The following is a 27,971-nucleotide window of genomic DNA, read 5'->3' on the forward strand; positions in this document are numbered from 1 at the left end:
TCTAAAGCAACTCAGCCAGTAGTCTAAACAAGGACCATCAGGACAAAATCTGTGCTTTTCAAGAGCTCCAAAGCACTAATATTGGCCAACTGGTAGTACACATAAAACTATACCCTGAATGTCTTCTGACATTTGTCGCAATCATCTCAGAAGTGAGGAGGGCAGACTGTTCACCGTAGGAGTGGTTTTTCCGCCCACTGAGGTTTGTTATTTTCTGTTTTTCTTAAAGGAATAGTTCACCAAAAAAGTAACTGCATAATCCATGTTAACAATATTTATTACACGGCTCTGTGGAATACTTGATTCTGATTGGTCAGTGAAGACATTCCAAGGGATGTTATCCCTCAATAACAACCAATAAAAGCTGATAACACAGGCTAATCCGGGTAACTGAAGTCGGCGCTGTACTCTTGCTAGGGACAGTTTTTCTTGGTGGAAGCTTTACGTTTGTTTAGCTAATAAAATATTAAAACTCAATTCAAAACGGTGTACAATTATTTAATTATGTCATTCTGGTTTCACGGACTTGCTCTCTCGTTTCATACAAACGCAGCTGCTGCTATTGTTTTGTACGCTGAAATGGATTATAAGATAACTAACAAACTGGCAAATCAATATTTTGTTTCTAACTTCTATACTTAAGTAGCCATGTAATAGGTGGGATAATGTATATCCAGCCGGTTGTTATCACAGAATAACTCCCTTTAGGGTGATACAAGACCCCACTGCTTCATAACAACCGGCTGGATATACATTATGCCTTACTTAATCACTCCAGTACTTTTCCAACATTTCATCTATCAGCCTTCACTGTTTGAGATTCAATAAAATGTACTCTTTTATAAGGATAGCTCTGACTCTAATGAATGAAAGGATGAGCATTTAGTTAAATGTAAATGCTCATGTAAACCTTTTTAATTAAGGGTGCAATAGGTGATTGTCTCCAGAAACATTTTTTGTTATGCTGATTGAAAGTCTCTTCACATTCCAATAGCCATCATTAAGTTAAGTGGTCTAAATGCATTTATCTGTACTGATACTGTATATTCTGTGGAAGGCGCAGGACCAAGAAATATTCGTCCAATCAAAACAATCAGTCCGAGCATTTTAATTGGCTTTCCTGCCTGTTAACGTATGTGACTGTATTCCTCTGCGCACCTGGTTTGCAAAGACAGGATACGTCATCAGCACGTTCACGCATGCTGTACTGATGCGAGAATGGCAGGCAAACATCAACAACCCGATCTTCCTCCCTGGTATTGTAGTACTTTTAAAGTTTTCTCATCGGTGAATGGTGCATGATGTATATTCCATTAGTTCCCAATTCCAGTCCTCGTGTATATCGCGTCATATTTTGTATGTCTCGCTTAATTAACACACCCGATTCAGATAACCAGCTCGTTAGAAGTGAGCTACGTGCATGAACTGTTTTCCAGTCTATATGATCCCTACACAGTGTTCATTGCTCCCTAATCCCTGTGAGCAGGGGAAATCCGTTGAAGTTTCCTTCATTTCAGAACATTAATTCACAAATTTGCGCTGCACAGCGTCGTTCACACACAGACACACATGCTCAACAACAATGAATAGTTGTTTTTATCCCAATTATTATTATTATTATTAACAACAAAATAACATTTAATTAATAAAATAATAATAATAATATCCATTATATATTATAAACACACATTATTTATAATAAACATACTCTATATTAATGCATTGCTTGGAAATCATGAACAGTTTGTTGTTTTTAATCCAATAAGTATTAATTTACATATATGTATGTATTTATTTTTTTATTATTTAGTATTAAGACAAATAACAAAATAATAAACACAACAGTTTATCAATATAGTAGAAATTCACAAAAACTTGTTTTATATAAAAAAGGCTATAAGCACTTGATAAAGTAGATACAGGGATCTTGAATGCTCTGATTCTGCTAACATGTCAAAAATATTTGATTAAACTCACCATATGGAAACTTTGCAAATAAGTGGCCATATGGGATGTGAAGAAAAAAAAAAAAAACACATGCCAGTGGCAGATGTGAGAAGACCAATCATAGAAACTCAAAGAAATTTGCATGTCATGAACATCCGTGAAAAGATCACTTGTGTTATTTATAGGATACTGTGCAATGAGCTCTTGTGATTTACAGACTCAGAAGACAGGAGGATATTGTGCTTCTTTCAAAGGAAGTCGGTGCATTTCAGAAGTGTGTCAGACCTAAAGCCACAGCTCACCTCTGGGACTCCTAGGATAGTCTCAGTCTAGCACAGCAGAGCAAGATGAGAAGTGAAAAGACATTGATGGAGAGGATAGGAGAGAGAGACAAGTAAGATAGAAACAGAGTGACTGTGTTTCTGGCCAACAAACTGCTCATTAGTGTAACAGAGAGTTTAAGACCTCCCCCTGCTCTCCAAAGAATAAGTCTCTCCTTTAATAACAGGCTCTCTGGAAATAAAATTCTGAGTGGCTTATCATTCCTACTCACCTGACTCCATGAGTCAGTCAATAAATAGAGTTTACATTGTAAACCCACCCACACATTGATCTAAACCTGTATGACTTTCTCTCTTCTGTGGAACATAAAAGGTTTTTGCTGAAAAAGTGATTCACTTGACTCTATATGACTATATTTTAAGTCTTTTTTTTAAGGTTTTTGTGTGGAACGCTATTCTCTCAAAGTCTTGACATCTGCCCTAGATCTCTTTAAAAGTTCATTCAAGAACTAACAATGACAGGTTCTTCTACTGAGTCCTATCTTTTTTAATGATTTAGTTTTTTAAGTTTTGAATCTGAACTATTCTGTTCCCAAATTTAACTTACTAAGTCTCTTGTCTGTTTGGAGAGGAAGATTATCCATGAATAAGGACTTTTGAAGCATTAAATCTCCAGTTCTCACTCATTGTAATTGGAGGAAAAAGTGACCAGCCAGACTTGTGAACCAGATCAACTGATTTTGGTTTGTTGTAAACAAATATTGTATAGCTTCAGAATTTAGGGTTATTTTTTATCCTTTTTGGAGCTTGGTCACTATAATATGCTGCTGCATATATATAAAAAAAGATGTGTGAAGGATCTTCAAAATTATTCTGTATGTGTTTCACAGAAGATAAAAAAGTAAACAGGCTTGGAACAACATGACAGTAAATAAAACATGACAGAATTTTAGTGTTTTCATTTTTGGTGAACTGTGCCTTTAAGAAATTATGCAGTACATCATTTAGTATTTAAGATAACTATTAAACAATTTCACTGGCACTTAATTACATTTCACAAATTATCAAATGGAAGCATGTATTAGTGTGACTGGGTGTGTTTTATTGTCTTACCCCTGTCGGTATCATAGAGAAAGACGAATCGATTCCAGTCGTAGTGGTCTAGCAGGCTGAGAAGGGCCCCTCGTATGGAGGGCCGCAGCTGTAAGACAAACTGACTCTCGCCCTCGGTGGGGAAACTGGGCGTGATGAGGGAGATGTGCAGTGCGCCGCAGAAGGACGTCAGCGTGTGAACCGACCTCTTGTCGTACAGGCCGAAAATGGCGAAAACGCCCCGTGAGTACTGTGAACAGACTGCAAAACACAACAACAAAGAGGAAGAGAGAGTTAGATGCTTCAAACATTAATTACATAAAACCTGAGGGAGTGCTGAACATTTTACAACAGTAACTTACGTTAGTGTTACATTCAGGCTTTTCTGTAGGTGTGAAATATTAATGAAGCCTGTGAAACTCTTCCACCGTCTGAGGAAGTATTTATTCTATACATGATTTCTATTAACAGGTCCATTTATTTTTGTAATGTAGCTTTTAATGTTACACAAGCTTGGCAGATTTACTAAATACAAAAGCCATCATTTAACACGTTTTTTTTTTTTTTTAAATGTCATGTTAATAAAAATGACACACATAAAGCATTGATTATATTAATAAGTACCAACAATAAAACAATAATTTTTATATTATATATATATATATATATATATATATATATATATATATATATATATATATATATATATATATATATATATATATATATATATATATATATATATATATATATATATATATATAATGAAAATCACAACATTTTAAAGATGACTATTCTAAAAGTGACTACAAAGTAAAATGCGACATTTTAAATGCTAGAAGTAATTTAGGCATAAAAAGCACTAATATAAGTAGTTTTGAGATAACTTTTAACATTGTTATTAAATTAATTTGTTTTATTTTTATAAGAATATCTTTAAGAGAGCAGTAATGATCTCTAATATCTAAATGAAATATATAACTTATATTTAAATGCAAAAATATGGGAAAGCATTATCAACATGTAGTTCATTTAAAAATAATCTTAAACGTACTAAAAAAGAAACTTCTGTAATACAAGTTGATAAACTATGAGATATGTACACACAAACACACAATACTGTTCAGAAGATTGGGGTCAGTAAAATGTTTTATTTTATTTATTTATTTGATTAATACTGTTATTCAGAAAGAAATTGGTCAAAAGTGAGAGTGAAGACTATTTTACGAAAGATTTCCTATCTCAAATAAATGATGTTCTTTTAAAGTTTCTAGTCATCAGAGAATCCTAAAAAAATAAAACTGGTTAATATATATATGAATAAAAAACAACTTTCTTAGTAAAACTGTAACAACGTCACCATATTACTATGTCACTGTATGTTTGATGAAATGCAGTTTAAATCAGCATAAGAGACATAAGCTAATTTAAGCAATCTTATATACTTTCCCCATGATTAAAACATAGGAAACAGGCTACAGGGTGCTTGCTTTCTACACGGGCTTTCCACAAAAAAACAGAAGAAAATGGAAAATTGGATCAGTTCTATGTGGACTTGCTCATTATTGAGTCAGAGCTGCATCTGTAAGTGCCAGCAGTTTCCAATATACACTTTATATGGTGTATGATAATGAGCTCCACACTGCTTCTTCCTGTGTTTTTGCAATTCTGAGAAACTTCAGTGGCTGCTGAGGCAACGTCTGATCTACTGCCTCAGTCTGAAGTGAGTAGTTAAGCAAGCCCGTCTCTGAAAATGTCTCTCATGTCTGACAGTCATGCAGTTATTGTCAGTTTTCTCCTTTTCATATTTCTTTCTTGCAGCAAGTCCGACTTCTCTGCTTTGAAGCTTAACTGTGGTAACGCTAATGGAAAAACCACCTGGCTTTGATGATTTTGGTTTTCCCATTTCTGTTCAAACAGCCAAAAAGATAGCGGCATGTCAAAACTCACAACTCGCAATGTATGTTCACGGCAATGAGGGCATTATTGTCATCATACACAACTTGGCTCGTTTAATCGACGGTATCGTAATTACATATCGCTGAATGCACAGCATCTGAACTGCGTTGTCGTAGTTAGTTATTTTAATTTCTGATTGGCAGTAGCATGTGTCTGAAAGTAATTGTGGATTATTAGCAGGATCTCATTGTGCCTTAAGTATAGGCTCTATGATCATGATCTCCATGACTGCACACAGACTACATCTGCCTCGGATTAGGGGAAGGGAACGGAAAGACACCTGTATCTGACAGCGGGAAGCAACATTCCCAAAGAGAAGCAGAGGCTAGTCACACACACACTTTAATATACAGAGCCAAACCATGAACGTACCGTGTTTCCAAACATGTACAGCCTCATTATTAAATTTAAATTAACTTAATTGACAAAAACAGTGTTCATAGTGTTGAAATGTGTTCATACTATACATTACTTAATTTAGTATCCTCAACGATATTATTAGATAGGACCTTTTAAAGAACAATACAAAATTCATATAGTAGCATCCACCACAGTTCAAAGTCTGGGATATTTTTTTATATTTTTTGAAAGAAATATTTTATGCTCACTGCAGCTGCATTTATTTGATCGAAAACAGTAAATACACAGAATATTGTGTAATATTCTATATTATTATATTATTTCGATTTTAATATATTTTAAAATGTTAATTATTTTTGTGACGACAAAGCTGAATAAATATAATATAATAGAAAATATAAAAGTATAAAATCTTTTTTTATCTTTACTGCCACTTTTGATCAATTGAATACATCCTTGATGAATAAAAGTATTGATTTCTTTGAAAATATATGACACATGACCATGTTCGAACAGTAGTCTATAATTTATTTTTTATCACAATATTTGTTGTTGTTGTTGTTTATTGTTGTCCTATTTAATAATAATGTCGATGCCACAAGTGCCATACACACAAAATGTAAAACATTCCATACATGATACATTGATTTCTCACATCAAAAACAACAGAAACATAATTAAATTAATATTATTATTTGAATATATTATCATTTAGTTTTAAATAATAGTTAATTATATTCTTCTTCTTATGAATTTCCCTGCAATGCACATACCTCCGGTTAGGAATCACTGCTCGTGTTTGCTCCTATTATATTTGCACACCAGCAGAAACCACACACACAGTCAGCTCACACACCGTCATGCCCTTCAACATCTGCACTCCACTTAAACAATTTTGTCTGAGACCTGCATACCAAGTCACAACACTATAGGCTAGATGTTTATCCAATCAGGGAGAGAAATAAAATTGCGGCAGATTTTTCACACTGCAGTCGCTCTGTTCCACCTGATTTGCACAGTTAACCCTCTTTTGAATGCTGCTGAGTACATTCTCTCACAGCGCATGCCATTGCACATATCCCAAATGAATATCTGCCACAAAAATTAGCACAAGGAGAACAGTATTGTCTGAACTTCCCCAATTTTACTGTCAGTTTCTGTCATCCCAATCCACACAGCTCTAGGACATGGAAAATCATATCCCAGCACTCACAACACTGAATATAAGTATAAAACAAGCTGATCATATTTCTGCAATTAAATGTATTAGCCTATATATAATAGAAATGTTTAGTGTTATCGTTTAAAAAGTCTTATTTTGACTATTAAAAATACTGTGATGAAGTATGGTATAATGTCAAACTACTAAAAGACAATTAGTCATCAACACGTTATAAACTGTTCATAGCGCCTCTCTCTCAAACGAATGCTTGTCGACTGATCATGAAACAATGTGAAACCACTGAGAGTTGCTCTACTGAATTGCTATATAAACACACATATTGAAAAAGCTGCTTATCTTTATTGGCACAATACATACATGGTCTAATTACTAATTACTCTGGGTTTGCTGGAAAATGACAATGGCAACACTGATTATATTAATTATACTGTATTTTAAAATCCTGGCTAATACAATAATCCAGGAATTATTTTCATGATCTGGCTGATAACCGAAAGAAATTATATAATTTAAGAAATAAAATGACAAATGCTATTTAAAAAAAAAGGGTAACAATTTTAATGCTAAAAGGGAATTTCGACATAAAAACATTAGATATAATGTATGAAAATTGGAAATTCATTTTGGTTAAGATCTCATTTAACAGTTTTTCAAAGGGATAGTTCACCCCAAAAAGAAAATTCTGTCATTAATTGCTCACTCTCTTGTCATTTTCAACCTGTTAGACCTTTGTTCATCTTCAAAACACATATTAAGATATTTTTGATGAAAAGCTTTCTGACCCTCCATAGACAGCAATGCAACTACCGTGTTCAAGTCACAGAAAGGTAGTAGGGATATTGTTAAAAAGTCCATGTGACATCAGTGATTTAACTTTAAAGGGTTAGTTCACCCAAAAATTAAAATTCTGTCATTAATGACTCACTCTCATTGGGGAAGTCGTGGCCTTAATGGTAAGAGAGTCAGACTTTTAATCCAAAAGGTTGTGAGTTTGAGTCTCAGACTGGCAGGAATTGCAGGTAGGGGGAGTGAATGTACAGGACTGAGGTGCCCTTGAGCAGGCCACTGAACCCCCCAACTGCTCCACGGGCAGCGGAGCATAAATGGCTGCCCACAGCTCTGGGTGTGTGTTCACGGTGCGTGTGTGTGTTCACTGCTGTGTGTGTGCACTTTGGATTGGTTAAATGCAGAGCACGAATTCAGAGTATAGTCACCATACTTGGCTGTGTGTCACATCACGCAATGTCATTCCAAGATGAAGATGAACCTCTGTTCATCTGCAGAAGACAAATTAAGATTTTTTTGATGAATTCTGAGAGCTCTCTGACCCTCCCTAGATAGCAATGTAATCAACACGATCAAGCTCCAGAAACGTAGCAAGGCCTGTTCTCCTAGCTTTATAAAATTATGTCTGTACCAATAATGTCACATGGAAAATTTTAACGATGTCCTTACTGGGCCTTGAAAATGTCAATTGTGTTGCTGTCTATGGAGGGTCAGAAAGCTCTTGGAGAAAGCTCTTAATTTGTTTTCCAAAGATGAATGAAGGTCTTACTGCTTTTTGAACGACATGAGGGTCAGTAATTAATGACAGAATGTTCATTCTTTGGGTAAATTATTCCTTTGCGAGGGCAGTAGATTATGTCTAATGTCTAAACATCTAAATACAAATATAACATATCTAAATGCAAAAATATGGGAAATGAGCATGAACATTTAAGTACTATCATCAATGTTCTTGTTTGTGTTCCTCTTAGTCCTTGATCTTGTGCAATGCTAGTCATGTGGTTGTTTTTTTGTTTGTCTTGTCACTTGTGGGGTTCGTGCTTGGTGGGGTGGGGTTGAGCATTGTGAGCTGGAATGTGTGTGTGTGTGTGTGTGTGTTGTTGTGTTATGTTGTGCTGTTTTTGACTGTGATATTTGCTCTGCTGATTTGGTTCATTTTGCTTTGATGGAATGTAGGACCCTCTCGAAAACGAGATGTTTCATCTCAAGGGGTTAATCCTCGCAATAAAGATATGTTAATAAATAAATAAATAAAGTACTAGAAGTTGTCTGATATTCATCCAATATTTACTTACAAAATAAAATAACAACCCTGAAATGAGAGGTGGGAAACCAATTTTATAGCAATATATGCTGTAGATTCAAAATAAATCTATATATAAAACTATTGCTCAGACAAATGCTTGTTGACTGATTGTGACATAAGCATGCATCCAAAACAAAGTGTGAGTGTTGACAGTCGCTGCACTGAATTGCTTTATAAAACCACTATAAAGCAATCAATAATGAAATAAATAAGAGAAACTGAGGCTGGTAAATAATAAATATGGGACCTTTCATAGAATTATAGGCTATAAATAGAATATTCAAGTCTTTTCTATTTTCCTAATAGGTTTTTGGACATCCCTGTTTTTTAAACAGAGAGATTTCCAAGGACAGCTCTAGCCGAGGGAAAGGCCACCAAAAAATAGGGCCGTCTGGTCACCACAGTGTCAAATGCATCATTAATGACAACTGAAATTCAATGTTTTAATAAAATAGAGACGACTTTCACAAGCAGACAGGGCTTTGGGGGGAACCACAGTTATATTTTTTGATCTCACCTTGGTCTTGAGACTACATAAACATGTTTCAGTCACACTTCCCCCGTCTGCAGGGCTGGATATCTACTAAAATCACAACATACATCCCCCGGGGAGAGAGAAAGTGGGGGTGGGGTGGAGGTGTATACGCTAAAGGGGACACGGAGGCTGCTTGTAGCAATCAAGACAGCAATTACGTTAGCAAGATTCGCACCAAACGCTCCTCCAGTCCAGCAACCCCCCCTTTAAACACCACAGACTCCAGCTTAGTTGTTTTCTCTGTCAGGCTGACCTTTTTAAAGGGACCATGTCTGTTTAGGGAAACAACCCAAGGAAGGTTTTATTTGACATTATCAAAAAGCCACAGCTCAGATGCCCTTTGAGTGTACTCGGGATACTGTAAACACACAGTGTTTCAAGCAGAGCAGTATGTTTCCCCTTAGGAGTGAAAAGAAGTGTTTGTTTTGAATAGGCTATTTGATCAACTGTTCTATGAAAGACAGTTACGTTTGCAATGCCACCGCTCTACAATTGGCAGTTTCCTCACTGCAATGGTCCATTTGACTATGGCCCACACTCCCAATGACCCTTATAGCGCTTCTACCAACATTCCACTCAAATGAACAAACAGGTCAGTGCAGTTATCCCACACTTCTATAATCGATGGTTGGCTGTGTGTGTGGATCGCTCAAACTACATGCTGTTTTATATAACATCAAGCACATTTAAAGGAACAGTTCACCCCAAATTCTGTCATGATGTTAAAAGCCTGTATGACAGTCAGTGGATTCTGAATCACATTCTGAATTATCTTTTTTTTTGTGTGTGTGTTTCACAAATGAAACAAAGTCATTAATGTTTGAAACTACAGGAATGTGATAAAATAATGACAGAATTGTAAGATTGGTTGAATTTTACAGAATGCTTTTGTTTATAGTAGGGGTGTGCAATAATGAAAAAAATAAATGATAAAAAATAAAAAAAATCTAGAATTCAGTCGATGACAACAAATAGACAATATTTTGCTGAACATGTTATTTTTCTGTTATTTTGGCAGGATTAGGACTGCTGTGGACAGATGACACTCAAACCTTTGATATTCTTCATATTTTGTCTGGTGATTAGTTTGCAGGAGTAATTAGCAGGTAAAAGTTTAAATTGATTTTCAAAATCGAGGCCAGTTTTTTGTAACCTAATTAAATGTTTGCCTCATCTTTTGTTTCAAATAATAAGACAATTAGTGCTGTTACCAGTCAAATAAAAAAAAAAAAATTGTTTGCAATGCAGCGGTGGCATTGAAGCTGGATTGAAGTTGCATTTATATGCAGTTACAAAGACTGTTTAATGCAAAACATGAATACTGTTAACCTGCAGTTACAAATGTATAAATAATGTTTTGAAAACAAAAAAAACTAAAGGTTTAATGGATTTATTTGAAATTATTTGGGGGGCAAAAATGAAGATTTACTTTAAATCTAAACCTAGAATCGCCAGTAGGTGGCGGTAAATCACTGCTTGAGTGAGTCTTTGAATTATTCATTCAACCGATTCATTCAAATGGCTGACTGATTCAGTAATGGAACACTGTTGCATGTTGCTCAGACATGCAAAACAGTTCTGTTGTGGAAACTAAATGTGTTTATGGTGTCTAAAATGCAAGTCAGTTAATATGAACCAAAATTATTGTTTATTGGAATGTTTTATAAAATCAATATCTTTTTTGCAATCCTACTGATATTTGGAGGAAAAAAATGTACTCTGTGTGATATTGATCAGATGATAAAAAAATAAAAAGACAAAAAAGTAATGTGGGGGCATATTTGCCCCCCTATCTTACATTTTGGGGGAATTCTAAATATATACTGTATTTAATAGACTAGTGGAAGCGAGAACTTAAAATGCGCTCAAGCAGTAGTCTAACGTACATCTCATAGTGTACACATACACTCTCTGGATGTGATTTCATTTTGTTTTTGCGATATACTCAATAATGTTAAATCACATATTGTTTAAACAACAATTACGATGTTATGGTAGACTATATATATTGCACACCCCTGCATTGAAAGTCTTGGCTCTAAAACAACATTGGACCCCATTGATTTTCATGGACTAAAAGCACATTTTCATCACACAAAAAACACACAAATACATTTTTCAAAAGATGATCTTTTGCATTGCACTGAAGAAAAAACATCATGTATGTTCACCGACCGTTTTCATTTTAGGGTGAACTGTCCTCTTAATCTGACATTGCAGCTGTTTCAGTGAAAGCATTTTTTTAACTGTCCCTAACAGAAAGAGCATTTACAACATGTCTGATTCTGTTCGGGCTTATATACCAAAAGCTTGACATCACAAATAGCTGGTGTGGATATTAGTGCTCCAGGTTAGCATTTTCGAATTGAATGTTCCCCAAAGGTGAAATAAACATGCTTTTGGTTTAATTAATATGATCCACAGCAATCTGATTTACAATGCAATAATGCTTTGCAGGTCTTGACTTCTACCTCCTCTAGTCAGACACATAAACAGTCTAGCGTACGTGAGGGGGGCGAGGAATAAGCTAAGCTCGGCTAGCTTCTGATTCTATGTAAACCATGAACTGCAGAAAAACAGATCCTGCTTTCTGCTTCACGCATCACCGCCGCTGACAGCTTCACTCATGGTGCGCTTGACTTCATCTCCCACAATGCCTCTGGGACAGAAAAGATGGATTAGGTTTCCCTGTCTGCCCAGTCCTTCTCCTTCTGACCAGAACCTTAAAGATTATGACAAAAAATGCGGAAAAATAAGACAAGCAGCCTTTCCATAATAGAGAAACTAATAGAAAGGTGAGTTAAGGTAAAGATGGATCTTGATTTCATACCATTTTAAAGGCAGTTTAGTGGGAAGTTTCAATCTGAAAGGCCTTGGCGAGCATCCTTCAGTACATGACTGCTTTTTCAGTACTGATGACCTTTCTAAGGGCTAAACAGCTACCTGTCACTATGTAAGAGATATGGATATTTTTTCCGATTTTATTGTAAAGATAACCGGGAAGTGCTGTAACATGAGATGAGCTGTAATTTAATCAGTTATCCAAATAATGTGTGGTGAAGATTCAAAGGCAAAAACAATGTAATGGGAACAACCTGAGGAAATAATTCGCCCTCACGCAAAATTCAGTTGATTCCTATTAATATTAATTTTGCAACATCAACACTGTTATTGAACAGATTTGACCTGGACTGAATAACAACACTGTTGCCTTCTCCAGAGCTGTTTTTACATTTCATGATTAAACTTTACACAGTCATTAAAACTGTGTCAACTATATCTAGAGTATATCAAGAGTAAACAGACTTAAGCTGAAAAATTACACTGTTATCTTTTCAGAGCTGCTCTAAAGCAGAATTTAAAGTTTGCATCCCTGATTCTGTTATTTTCCTGTTTTATTATTTAAAAAGAGTTAAATGTTATTATAGAAGCTGATCTGAATTATACAAAGTGCTACAAGGTGTATTGACTTGAAATTACAGTATTTTGCCCATGAAAATTCATTAAACAACAATAAATGTGACCGCACCTTTAGAACTGAGCTTAAGGAGTCAAATCTCATGACCTTAGTAGGTGAAATTCACTGTGTAAATAAGAATTAAAGGACAAAAGAAAAATATTCAATGTAAGAAAGTGTAATTTCATGCTCTTAATGGATGTTAAATGTCATCCCCACAAGCTTTTCATCTGCATATTAAAAACCATGTTGAATAGAAATCTGATCTTCTGTTACCTAGTTGCAAGCACCTGATAAAACAGATTCGATTTCTCTCCTGAGACCAGGGTGTTCGATATTTATAGAAAAATCATAGAATGGCTGAAAGATATATATATATATATATATATATATATATATATTTTTTTTTTTATGACTTTGAAGTACAACTGTACAGATCGAGACAAGAGAGAGTGTCGGCATCATTCAAGCACCCAAACACGCACTGTGACTAATGCTGGGTGGCAAATGAATAAACTAACACTTGTTAGTGACATTTATGAAATTCGTCATCACAGGCATCAATGGTGAGAGGCAAAGACAGAGAAAACTCTTGTGCCATCTCTTCCGGAAGCAACGGTGATCACATCAATGAAGCCTGATGTGTACACCTGTAATATTAAGCACTTACTCCGATGACCTCACATCCTGTTGATGTCATACTCACTGCTGGCATTTCTAAAAAAAAATAAAACTGAGTGAACCCTTGCTTAAGTGCGAGAAAGTTGCTACGTGGTTTCAAAAGACATTTTTACATAAATATATCTGTTACACTGAATAAGGGTTATTATTTGTTATTTGAAACATTAAAATAGACACTTAACTTGCATTTAAGTATATAAAATAACTTTTGTAAATTTAATTTGATGTTCTGTAGGCACCAAAACGGGACTCGTATTTGACCCATAGACATACATTTTATATAAAAAAAACATCATATTAACCTAAATTAATATTCACTTTTTCAGTTGTTCATCTCTACCAGCTACTATACTAGAGGAGACACTGTCTTTCCCATAATTCAGTATGTTTTTATGATAGTAGACTCCAGTAAAACATAGCTTTGAATACTGGTGGAACAGTGTGTGCTTAAGCTGCACAATGCATCTCTTCCCCTGTTCCTCCAGATCCAGACATCAGCGAATCATAGGCACGCTGATGTTTATCTTAGCAATCAGACGATACATATTCATATCCTTTTGCGATGATGACATAACACGAGCAAAAGGACCAGAGATGATAGCAAAAGTTGGCATTTACATATCACCGTTGATTCCTAAAAGTCACTTCCTGTCTCCCCGAGACGTGCCGTCACTCTGTCTCTTTTCGTTTCCTCAGTTCTTGACAAATACTGTTCTCTCTTTTTCAACATTTCTCCTGCTCTCCTCAACGGCTGAATGCCAGGGTGTGCCTTGCAGGGAAAAGCTGGCCCATTTCTCTCTCTCACTCTTTTCCTCTTCCTCTATCCCTTGCTCTGGTCTTCACCGTAGTTGACGCCTCTCTTGTTCCTTCTGTTGCCTGTCTTGTGTCTCTATCCTTTACTCCTGTTCTTTTGTTGTAGCTCTCTGTATCCTTTGTGACTCCATTTTTCATCTATCTTTGTGTTCTTTCTGTCTCTTCTTTTGTGCCTGCTCTCGCTGAATGCTCCCCCTCTTCCTCACTCTCTCATGTTCACATTCACATCGCTTCCGCAGAGAATTTTTTTCTCTTCATATATTTATTTATTTATTTACTCATTCACAGAGCCTTAAACTGGGCGCTGAGCTTAAGAGAGAGATAGAAAAAAGCAGTCGACAAAAAGCTTCCACCGAGTCTGGCCTCTATTTAAACCAGAAGTCCATTTACAGACACAAAGCACAATATCAGTGAGCGGCACCTAAACCAGATGCAGGATTATCTTTCCATTGAATGAAGGAAGCGAGAGAGAAAAAGACCAGAGCAGATAGTATTATAAAGAAAAAGAAAACATTTCCCCAGAAAATATTACTTTTCTAAGAACAGGTAAAAGTAGGGTATCTGATATATAAAAAAAGTCCATGGGCATGTTATGCATCAGCTGCTTATGTTTTTAAATAAACATCTGAAATGCACTAAATATTAAAATTCAAAAATTAAAACTTTAATTTTTCTTAAAAAGACACCCAGTGTCTTTTTAAGAAAAAAATTGCATAATGCGTAATAAAGTCTAAAGTGACTGCCACCTATAGACGTGGATGAAGCATCACGCAATAACTAGTTCAGGTACTTTATAGAAATAATTGGCACAATGAATTTATTCTGCACTGAAAGTGTCCGAGTCATCCTACAATATGAAACAATATGGTACAATTATTACATGCAATAAAGTTAGATATATAATCATTATAAAAAGATTCATATAATGCTGTATAAAATGGAGTAATGCAGATCATACTGCTGGACACGTCAACTATCTGCATCATTCACCAACATTTCAAAAATAGCATGGGTTTTGGTTAAATCATGAAACAAAATGCAAACACTGTCATCTACTATTGCCATTCCATGCATTCTTTTATAGCAAAGTGAAGCTCATGATGACCTTATGACTCAGGTTGCAGTGTCTGGAAAGTCACAGGAGGGACATAAAAGAACTCCATACAATGCATATTGGTGAGTAAATACGAGAAATGCTCTCAGGGTGCCCTGCAAGCCTTGGGGATGTTATTAATTCAGCCCACTCTTAAATTAAGTCAGCACAAAAGAGAGGAGGAGGAGGATGTTAGTCTGCAATGCTCTGGGATTTGGGTCTAGATACACATAAACACACACACAGACTCCTCTGTCCGAAGACGATTGGTTTTTTACAACACAAACTGTCAGACCCACTCACTCTCAGAGGTGCAACTCCTCCTCAACACTTTCTAAGAGTACTGTGGGAAAAACATCTCCAAATCCAAACTATACTTCCTATAAAGCTACTAAAATAGTCTTAAAGGGGACATGACATGAGAAATTGAATTTGACTTGATCTTTCGGCATCTAAGAGGTCTTTTCTAGGTTTCATAGCTTAAAATGTCCTCCTCATCATAAAAAAGCATTTCTTTAACTGAGTGTCTATTTACACTAAGTGCAAATAGCCCACCTTGTTGGCAAAGTCTATTTACACTAACTCCGCTAACTTACACTAACTTTATCTGTGTCTGATTTGCAGCTTCCAGAATGCTAGAGCTAACGAGCCGTAACGTGGTGAAAATAACCGTAATTTTTACTCTTCTGGTCAAATATTACACTGCAAACATCATTAACAGCTTCAACTTGTCAATGCTGGCAAATGACCATGGTTTAAGTGGGATAATGCATTGCTAGCTGTGCATTAAACACTTTTAATGCATGCCTCTATGTCATGCATTAAAATGCATGTGAATTCATGCGCATTTTGTTGGTTTCTATTTTTTCTAGTTTTATTTGTGGCGTTAGACATAGATTACTTAACCCCAGAATGAAATTTTCATCATTTACTAAACTAACTTCTTTCTTCTGTTGAACATACAGTTGATGTGCCCGCATTGATGTCCACAATATGGAAAAAAAATACTATATAAGTCAAATAAGACCAGCAATTATTTGGCTCTTTTGTGTTAAGCAGAAGAAAGAAATTCCTCCAGGTTTCAAGATGAGTAAATGATGACAGACTTTTTATTTGAACTATCCCTTTAAGCAGTCAAAGTGACAATCAAAACTAATTGGTTTAAATAGAACCATTCGGTTACATAAGCTGTACTGCAGTGAGGTGCTGTTTTTCAGAAGAGACAGAGAAAGGTTATGGCTTCTTTGGCACAATTCAGATCTAGCACGATACTCTTTTAACCTCATACATGGGCAGCGTTCCATGGCAGCGATCAGAGTGAGAAGAACAAATTATACCAGCCATCCTGATTCACAGCTCTCCTCCGCCAGCCAATCACTTACCCTCATTCCCCTGAGTCACACACTGTCATTCTTTACAGCCTGTCAATCAGAAATGCAGTCTGATGTTGCATGTACAGTCAGGACCTTGTTATTTTACAGAGGAAAATATGAAATACACAGACGTGTTTATTTGCTTTCAAAGACACAGGTAAATCAGAATGACATGTTGAAGGAATCAAGCCTTCAAGCCTGGGCTTATAAGCTAATAAGTTATGCTAGGTTATTTAGTAAGAATCCTCCTTTCACTAATCATAAAATAATTATTAACAATAGCCTATCCAATAACCAAATACATAAGTGATGCATTTCTAATGACAAAAAAATAATAGTCCACTTAAAAAAAGAAAAAAAAAAGAAAAAAAAAAGCACTTCGAAATTCCACTTCAAAACAAATATTTTACAAACCGTGAAGATACTTTCGAAAGGTTTTGTATAAAGAATTTGATTCAATTTGGGCAAAACATTTGTGGAAAAACTGACTTTGAAATTGAAAAAATTAATATTTCAGGATCATTTCAGTCATTAGATAAAAAAAAAAACAGCAGGTTCTGTCTTACTTGTGAATAGCAATGCGAGATTCATTTGCGCTTGTGTCACTAATTCAAATAAATCCATGATTTTCTATTTCAATCCTTGCTAATTGCAGTCACGGTAATTAGCTTGGAATACAAACAGCACAAATCTGGGATATTTACAAAGCTACAGAAAGGAGAACAAAGGGACGTGTGGCATTTTTTTGACACTGGCACATAGCCACGCTGCTTTCCTCAGCTATCAGGATGAATTTCTGCCCTATTTCTGTCCAGTCTGCTAGTCTTCTATAAAGCATTTCTGAGACGGTATACATTTCTTTCAACATCCATCTCTTGGCCTTGCCTCCCTCTATATTCTCTTTTTTCTGTCATCTTTTCTCTTTCAGTACTCTCTTGTTTTCCATTTCCACCTCTCAAGTTGAGATAAACATGACAATCCACGTCAGCCCTTGTCATCAACCCTCTTATAAACTTAAACCATTCAATGGTCCCCTGTTGATCTCGCTCTGAGAGAGAACTTCGTGATGGCAATGGAAAGAGAGATCCAGGCCTGTCTTGTTCTGTGCGGATCATTAAGGTCCCATTGACACACACCACCCCAAACTACTGATGTTCAGGGCCACACAGGCACTCAACGCAGTCGGTCCCACTTAGCTTGATTAGCACTGCCTGTTCTAATTAGCGCAGGAAGAGGAATTGTAAACTCTGTGATGCATCACAATCAAGTGCTAGAGATTACACGACTGATCCAGATTTGATTTCACAGGAGTTCACTGTGCCAACACTTACAGAAGTAGAAAATGGTTTGTTCAATGTTGTGACAGAATATTTACTCTTGAAGTGTAGGCTAAGCCTTACAAACAGACTGAACAATATTATAGACTGATGGATGGATGGACAGATGGGTGGATAGATAGATAAATCCTTTGAGTCTGACATGTTACCGAGCATTGACGACAGAACAACAGAACATAAGAAAATAGAACGATACAACGTACTGTAAGATAGAATGGTAGATGACGCAATAGATAAAACAACAAAGTAATGGAAGAATAAACAATAAATGATGGAATGATATAATGACAGACAGAACTAAAGGACAACAGATTTAATGACAGATAAGAAGAACAGAACAGAACGAGAGATTTAATTATGGGTTGGATATTAGAACGTTGGAGTGATAGACAGAACAACAGAGACACAGACTCCTTAAGGACTCAGCAGAGGCAGACAGAATCCTCGTTCAAGTAAGGTCATTTGTCAGACTAAAGGATGCATGATCCTGGATGACACAGCAGATGAACAGCCAAAATAAAACAGCAATGAGAAAAAGAGAAACTATATTAGCCTAGAAGGACAATAGAAATATAAGCTCAGGTCGGCCAACAAAAATCAAAGTTGTTTTTAACATCTTCAAATTTCTACAAGTCCATCTCCAATGCATTTCCTGTGACGTTTTAACATTCAAATACAGATAATAATAATAATAATAATATTAATAATAAAATATAATAAAATAAAATAAAATTTGATTGGGCTTCAGATTTAATTTAATGTAATGGAAAAAGCTTAATATTATGTATTTGGTTAAAAGGAGAATAATGCTACGTTAAAACCCATTAATTGGTACATGGTACGTTCCCTTACTATATGCTGAAAAAGTATAATGGACATTTAATTTTATGGTAAAACACAGTTTTTGAAAGTGAAAAAAAAAAAGAATGGATAATTTACAGTGTAAAAACATAAATTGACGTACCCAGAATTCCCTGTGTTACATTACGCATTTGATGTTTCTTCTTAGTTTTATCCTACCAGTTATATTCATGAGGTTTGTATTTAATGTTGTTAAATGAATGTTTATATTATTTCAGTATTTTGTGAGTTACCATGATGGTGTTGAGTATTTGTTTGAATGATATACTGGATGTAGGGAATAGTGATGGGATTTATGGCTCTTTGAGGGGATCCGGAGCTGTTCAAAAGAATGGCTCTTTTGGCTCTTTTTAAATATTTAGTCAGTTTTAAGAAGCCAGCTTGGGAGCATCTCAGTTTATCCTGGAAATAATCACTGGGAGGTATTATGAGGTGAGATTTGTAGTCAAATAATTAAAGCTCAGATATCACACACCAATATCTGAGTTTGAATTATTCTGAAATATTGATTATTACCTCATTTCTCATGTGTCGACTATATTCCATAGGGTTGCACAAATCCCTCTGCTTAGACAGTGACATCATTATTTTGATTTACCTTTAGTACAAAGTGTGTGTGTGTGTGTGTGTGTGTAAAACTACGTTGACTTATGTTATTCATACAATACCTACTCACAAATAAACATAAAAAACAAAGCCGGCTGCAATGAATTTCTGTGCAAAACAGCTTTTACTACAAACACTTCCACACAAGAACATTGTTATCACACAAGAACATTTTGATAGAAAACTAATTTTTTTTTTTAAGTAGATAAAATTAGAATAAATAAAATGGAAATGTCTACATACTACATACTATTACTACTGTAAACTTTGCAAATAGGACATCAGCCCCTTCAAGTCAATGAACAATAACAAAGTGGGCTGCAATGAATGTCTGTGGAAAACAGCTTTTAGTGAAACATTTCTATACAAGTACAGTATCACAAAAGAACATTTTTAATGATTTTAAAATAAGTTTTAAATGAACACAAAATGCAATGTAAATGCATGCACAACTAATAACTAATATCATCACGCTATAAAGGGTTGGCCTGCGCTGGGTGCGCCCCTCCCCCTATAACTGTTCTGTCTCCTGGCGGAGCTCATTTGTATGAACACGCATAGGAAAAAAGAACGATAGAAAGAACGGCTCCTCTCCAGTCGCGACTCGGCTCCCATCGTTCATGTTTATGAGCCGTTCAAAAGAATCGGTTCGTTCGCGAACGTCACAACTCTAGTAGGGAAGCATTTTCTTTCTCAGATTGTGGAGAGGCTGTTTGTAATGAGCTTTGGTTCATCGTATGACTTTCTCATCACCTACTGCTTTTGGTGGTGTGTTATACACATATAATAAACAGATTTCAATATTTCAATAGGTTGTCATATTAATATTATATCAGTTAATGATTTTTTTAAAATATAATAATAATAACAATAATAATAATAATCGTACAGTCAAATTATGTACAGTCAAAAAACATTTTTTTACTGCAATGTTTTTACAGTGTGGGGAAAAAGATCTGAAAGTGTTTTTATTTATTTATTTATTTATTTTTTCAGACCTAATGTTGGCTGGACCAGATGGAGCTAGTCATATTGGACCGAGCCCAGTGACTAAAGAACCGTGACCATAGCCTGACACCAGCCTTCTGATACTGCAGACATTAGTGCTACTGACTGAACAGACTCCCACATCATTTGATCCCAGTCAGTGAGAGAACACTGAATGAAGCCTATTGACTGAGCATAGCCAATAATACACTGTACACAGACACAAGAGAAAGAGAGAGAGAGAGAGCGCTGCATCCCTTGACAGCTCTCTTTCTGATTCAAGGCAGCCTTTGTAGAACAATATGCACTCCTGCATTCACCAGATTACCACATTAGACAGAGGCATTGTCGAGGACGTTTTGAATATATTTAAAGCCGAAAACACCCCTGTGTTCCTATAAAGAGCCCGGCAGGCTCTAATCTCCAACATTTCCACTTTCTGACTCAATGCCTGTTTCAATATCTGAATCCATAATGTTTTGCTCTCGAAAAGTGGTGAAAGAACAACAAAATATTAAAGATAAGGCTGTATTGTATTTGTTATTACAGGAATTTTCTCAGTCAGCATCAAGATAAATAAATGTTTGAGATTCCTTTGGGTGACGAGTTTCAGTTACAAACAAAGGGCTGCAATCAAGATTTGCAAAAAAACCTTCAATTGAATATCCAGACTAGCGTGTATCATTCATGAGCTGGATCTGGATTCAAAATTCAATTCAGATTTTTTTTCTGTTAAAATTTTTCTAGGACCAAAAATTACAAACTGCATTTTAATGTTTTTATATTTGTGTGTGTGTGTGTGTGTGTGTGTGTGTGTGTGTGTTTATATATATATATTTATATATATATATATATATATATATATATATAATATATAACTCAATAAACTCCTAATTTGCTGCTTATTAATAGTTAGTAAGGTATTTGTTATATTTAGTATTGGGTCGTATATATTATATATATGAAAAGAGAACATTAAATGAAAATTACATTAAAGGAATGAATTACATTTTAAAATATATTAAAATTTCAAATTGTTATTTGAAGTTGTAATAATATTTCACAGTAATACAGTTTTATTGTATTTTCGATCAAATAAATGTAGTCTTGGACAGCATAAGAGATTTTCGTTCAAAAACATTAAAATCTATTTTCCTTTTTTATTTCAGTTATCTTTACAAAAAAAAAAGGATTTTAATTTGTGATAAAACTTATGCCACCACAATGTATTTCTATGACAGCTAAATTAGAATTCACAGAAACACTTTTGCTGAAAACACATATTTGCCAGCCGTTTATACAGTATGTTAACAATTTAGACAAAACAAAGCCATTTATACAATTTACCTTCTTAGAAATAAGAAAAAAAAAATTCACTTCACAAAATCAACAAATATAAATTGGATCCATTACAACCACTAACCTTAAAAAAATTAAATTACTTTTTTTTCAGTAACTGATGACTATCCTTGATAAATCATTAGTGATTTTTTACTCATTTTGTCCATATACTGAAATGAAAACCTCTTAAACACATGGTTTTAAACTCAAATAGTCTTTGCCCTGATTGTTCCTCTCATCATTCAGTTAAACACACTGCATGTGTGTCTAATTAGCTACATGATCTCCACAGGATTTAATTATGTAGCAGCTCTGCAGGAGAAAACAGAGATATTTCGTTTATCTATGCCACCACAGCATAACTAAAGCCGATGTGTGGTTTCTAGCTACTGGCAATTTGAGCCGAGGAATGAGAATAAATCAGGTGTTCCTGGAACACCAAATTAGGCCAATGCAATGACCCAATGAGGACAAAATCCCCCCCAAAACATTTTGTTGCATTGTTCATCTTTATATTTTTTCTCTCAGCATAGTGTCTTCTGTATTTTATTATGTGTGTATATGTGTGTAAATAATACTGTGTAGTACATTTATGTGTGTGCGAGTCTGAGGATATGGCATTAATATGATTGATTCTACCACGCGCCAACAGGTTTGCCCCATGGGTGAATAACTGTGTGTGTTTCCTCTTGCTGATCTTGGTCCTGTGTGTAGTACATGTGCATGAGAAGGTGGGGAGCAGCTTCTGGCAGTGTACACTGCTGATCACCTCTAAAAGCAGCGCTCAGGGCATTTCCTACATAAAACAACGCATTTGCACAAACCTGAATATGGCCCAGCCGGTTGTTTGTTTTTGTTTTTGTTTTGTTTTTTGTTTTTGTTTTTTAGATAAAAGGTACAAAAGTTTTTGACTCTACTAAACCATAAAAATACCATAATATGTTTAAAGATATTTAAGAAACATGCTAAGTTAACATTTATTTATCTGAAAAACAATGTTACAGTCAGTTATTCTCCTTTGAAAATTGAGAATGGGCTGGGGATAAAAAAGCCTCTCCAATATTTTGAATTTTGGACTGAAATACCTAGTTCAACCACTCGGAGTCGATCATACATACAACACGTTTAAGAGTGAAAGTCAAGTCCCACCCTTTAATTTTTCACATTCGAAAACCTGTTTCATTCTGAAATATGTCACAATACATAAATCAATTCTGCCATAACTTCTGTTACATGACTTTAAGTTTGCTAAGCAAAGCAGGACACTAATTATTAATCAAAAATCTAAATGGCAAGATGCAATAGACGTTTGCTTTTGTTACATTGAAATGGAGATTGCGTATTTCTAATTGTAAAGGTTAAAACAATGTTAGGATACTAATAAATAATAGAGTTTTGTTGGTCTCGTACTTGAGTCCTAGTTAACACTCGTAACATTAGTAATATTAGTAAAATCTAGAATAATATTTGTATTAGATACTAGATAGAGTTTACTGTGTAACTGAAGCACTGATATCACCCAGGGAAAAAACTTTTAATTCTAAACAAGCCCAAAGTACATTAGGACTTTTATTTTGATGAGAACGAAAAAAAATATGCACAATCGTCTACATATTAAGAATAAAATTGCTTGTGAACTGCTCTAAAATCGCTACATGATGGAATGTACTCTTATTTATTTCATAAAATCATAACCTTTTTTTTAAATAATCAAAGGGTGTTTCACAATTCCTGTTTTTTTTCCCATCACCAAAATGTAAAACCGATTAAATGCTAAAGACCATTTAAGTCTTTTTATGACCTTCATTTTCATAAAACTGAGGGACTTTTTTTTTTTACAGCCACACTTTATTTTATTTTTTACTTTATATTATTATTTTAAGGTCCAATTCTCATTATTAACAAACCAATCAACTACAGCCTTTGCCTCAATAAGCTCTTAATTTGCTGCTTAATAAGTAAGGTAGTTGTTAAGTTTAGGTATTGGAAAGGATTAGTTGTAGAATATGGTCATTCAAAATATGTTCTTTAGGTTGGCTGGTACACTGAGAATCTGTTAAGACACTTACAACAGATTTCATGCGAACACATTATTCCATCACATCTATTTCTTCATGCACAGGTTTTGTACAGAGCACTTGCTAAAAAAAAAAAGTGTGGTCAAGGACAGCTGTCTGAAGCAAACGGACTGCTCTTAGTCACTGATGGACCACTTACACTTCAGCTCATAGTGTGGCAGACACTTTACACGAATAGGGTACAAAATAAAGCCTCAAACTCAGTGAAAGGTCAGTGAAAGGAGGCACTTAACCTTCAAGAAAATTTTGAGCAACCACTACAAGAGGTCAAATTAAATATTCCATGAGCTGCTTTCTGTTTGGTTTTATATGATGTTTTGCAGTTTCTGAAACCTTGATACTACAGATTTCAAATTTAAAGAGACAAAATGCATGTATTATATATATTTGTGTATTTATTATATTCATAATTATTTTATAAATAACTTAAAATATAAATTTAATTTAATAAACATTTTTTATACATTTTTTAAGGAAATTAAAATAAAAAGTATTATTTTACACTGAACAAAATTATAAACGCAACACTTTTGTTTTTGTCTCCATTTTTCATGAGCTGAATTCTGAGATCTAAGAGTTTTTCTTTGTACACAAAAGGTCTATTTCTCTCAAATAGAGAAAATCTATTTTTCAGAGTCTAATCTGTGTTAGTGTGTTCTGTGTTACCATAACATATGCCTGCTCATACCATAACCCCACTGCCACCATGGGCTACTCAATCCACAACGTTGACATCAGCAAAAAGTTCACCCACACGAATACATCCGTGAAGAGAATACCTCTCCAAAGTGCCAGACACCATCGAATGTGAGCATTTGCCCACTCAAGTCGGTTACAACAATGAACTGCAGTCAGGTCGAGACCCCGATGAGAATGACGAGCATGCAGATGAGCTTCCCTGAGACGGTTTCTGACAGTTTGTGCAGAAATGATTTGGTTATGCAAACTGATTGTTGCAGCAGCTGTCTGGGTGGTTGGTCTCAGACGAACTTGGAGGTGAAGATGCTGGATGTGGATATCAATAGCTCTGGTGGTCCTACCGCAGTCAACATGCAAATTGCACACAACCTCAAAATTGTGACATCTGTGGCATTGTGCTGTGTTATAAAACTGCACATTTTGGAATGGCCTTTTATTGTGGCCAGCCTAAGGCACACCTGTGCAATTATCATGCTGTCTAATCAGCATCTTGATATGCCACACATGTGAGGTGGATGGATTATCTCGGCGAAGGAGAAGTGCTCACTAACACAGATTTAGACAGATTTGTGAAAAATATTTGAGAGAAATAGGCCTTTTCTGTACATAAAAAAGTTCAGCTCATGAAAACAAAGCATATGTCTGTCAAATGTCTGCTACAAAGCCATATTTACCATATTTACATATGCAAGGCTTGATGCTTAAAAAATTTAGGAGAACATTTAAAATTTTGGGTGCACAATGAAGATTTATTCATTTTTTCTTTAATTATGGAACACAAAGAGACTTTTACAAGTACAATTCTTAAACTTACAGTACTAGGTTATTTAAATATTTAAATATGTCATTTACAGGCATACTTTAAACTGTATAAACTAATATGTAGTATATACTGTACTGAACAGATCATTGTGCTGATATTAGTAAAATATTGAATAAAAGCTTACCAAAGTACTAATATCAACAATATGTAATATTTTAAAATTCAATTTATTTTATTTTTTAAATATCTGTTCAACATGCAAAAGTTCTTACAGCCTAAAACAACAAGTTTAAGACCAGCTAAATGTAATGCAAATAAATGTTTTGTCATCTACTATCTAACATACCCAGTTCTTACAAATAAAAGTGTTGCGTGCCTCTAATGGTTTAGAATAAATTGACGAGACACTAATTTGTACCCTCTTCATGGAAAGCAATAGCATAGTGCCGAGGGCGTCTCAGCACGCACTTCCTGTGTCCAGCGGTGGCAGGGCTGCGTGGCACGGCCCCGCATACAGAGGGACTCCAATGAGTCACAGCCTCTATAAATCTTTATCAGGGCCCGACAGAGCGCCTGTGACCTCATTATGGACTGTAACGAGCATTATCGACACCGTTTGGGCCCGGAATTTATCTCTCTCTGTACCGCTGGCCTAAGCTCATAAACACACACAACGCCAGAGCTTTACAAAGACCGAGGAGTGTAAGTCAGCCTTTACTGGAACTCCACTGAGCCAGTAAAGCACTATGTCAACCCCTAACCGTGCAAGAGACATGCCCTGCTGTTGCCTATTCTTTTGTCTGTGACTAATGATAAAAATCCCATTTATCTGAATGGCCTTTACTCTTTCGAAAACCAAGAGCTGTGCTAAAAATAACCATTGATTACATGAAGCATGGTGAGACTCCTGCCGCTCTGAAATGGAAGAAACGGGAGGCTGCACATAGCATCTCCACTTCCTCTTAGTCGTTCAGGAGTCTGTGGAACGTCTTACCATAAGAAATTAAAACACTGACAGAACTCAAGGTTTATAATTCACATTTAAAGCAATGGCTGAAACTGAAACAACTCTGTGAACATTGACTGTACAGGATACAACACAATGCATACAAACATAAAGTTGCATATGTTAGCATGCACAGACATATTCATACTTTCGTGTTTTTGTGTTGTTAAATGTGTCTAGACTCTGTTTTATAGAGATTTCTACATCTATTTAAGCGCATATCTTATTTTACGTATGGGATGTATTTATTGTATGTATTTTAAGAGTTATAATTTTTAATTCAATACTCTGTAATTTCTGTTTTAATTTTACAAGCCCAACTAGGGACAGGGGTTGCAAATTAGTCATAACTATAAACCTGTATGTATGGCATCTACTTTGTATTTTTAAAATACAAAGCAATTTTCTATGCATTTGTCCCTGTCAAATAAATATTAAATATATAAATATAAATATAAAGACAAGAAAGAGTGAAAATAGCATTCATACAGAGATGCACTACCTAAGGACACATGCACTTCAGTCCCCAAGGCTGGCGAGAGGTGACCGATGGAATAATTAGCGTTCTCCTGCCTCTTTAGTCCTGACCTCATCACCATGGAAACACTTTTTAAGGCTCTAAAAGGAGCGCTTTTTGTACCTGTAATTTCCCCGTGTGCATGCGCCCCAAAGCACACACAAACACAGATTCACACTTGCACACTTACATCATTATGCACGTTCAGCTGCTCTCTCTCACACATTCACATAACACTGTCTTAATATAGAAAAATCACACTCCCTTGCCGTGCGTCTTCCACCGCATTTTTGCTAAATGAGCTCTTACATGCATGTCTAGCTAGACACAACATCTGTGAAGCTACGGCTGAGATAAATAATTAGGAGAAGAAAGGAATGATGTTTGTAAGGAAATTACTTTTTTTGTAATTTACTTTTTTTATATAATTTTTATATTTAAAAATCTGAAATAATATTTGTGTTGCTAATAAATGGAAATTTTATTGCAATTTGTCAGTGCGATTTGTCATAAAATTAAGATATGCACTCTTAAAGGCTCTTTATCGGCATCAATGGTTCTATTTTTTGTAGTCAATTTTTTTTTTTTTTCAAAATGGTTCTTTTAGGAACTGTTCAGTGAAAGGTTCTTTTGGGAACCAAATTGTTCTTCTTTGGCATCTAACACCCTTTTGAAACTTTTATATTTAAGAGTGCAGTTCACCCAAAAATGAAAAGTCATCACTTTTACTTACCCTTAAGTTTTTCCGAAGCTTTATTAATTCTTTCTTCTGCTGTACATAGTAGAAGATATTTTGAAGAAAGTAGGTAACACTCTTTTGTATCTATTGACGTTGAGTACAATAGAAAAATATCCTATTGAAGTCAATGGCTACTGTCAGCTGTTTGAACATAAGATGTTTAAATAACAC

General features: G+C 35.2%; 1 protein-coding gene across 4 annotated transcripts in view; it reads right to left on the reverse strand.

Annotated features, from left to right (window-relative positions):
* LOC127986459 (glutamate receptor 4-like) overlaps nucleotides 1-27,971 on the reverse strand; it is an 85,021-nt gene that overhangs the window by 34,952 nt on the left and 22,098 nt on the right. For all 4 annotated transcript variants that reach the window (XM_052588726.1, XM_052588725.1, XM_052588727.1 and 1 more), the window contains exon 3: nucleotides 3,342-3,581. In XM_052588726.1, the coding sequence (XP_052444686.1) occupies nucleotides 3,342-3,581 (240 nt within the window). The remainder of the gene's footprint in view (nucleotides 1-3,341; nucleotides 3,582-27,971) is intronic.

This window comes from Carassius gibelio, chromosome B21 (assembly GCF_023724105.1).
Source record: "Carassius gibelio isolate Cgi1373 ecotype wild population from Czech Republic chromosome B21, carGib1.2-hapl.c, whole genome shotgun sequence".
Taxonomy (NCBI): domain Eukaryota; kingdom Metazoa; phylum Chordata; class Actinopteri; order Cypriniformes; family Cyprinidae; genus Carassius; species Carassius gibelio.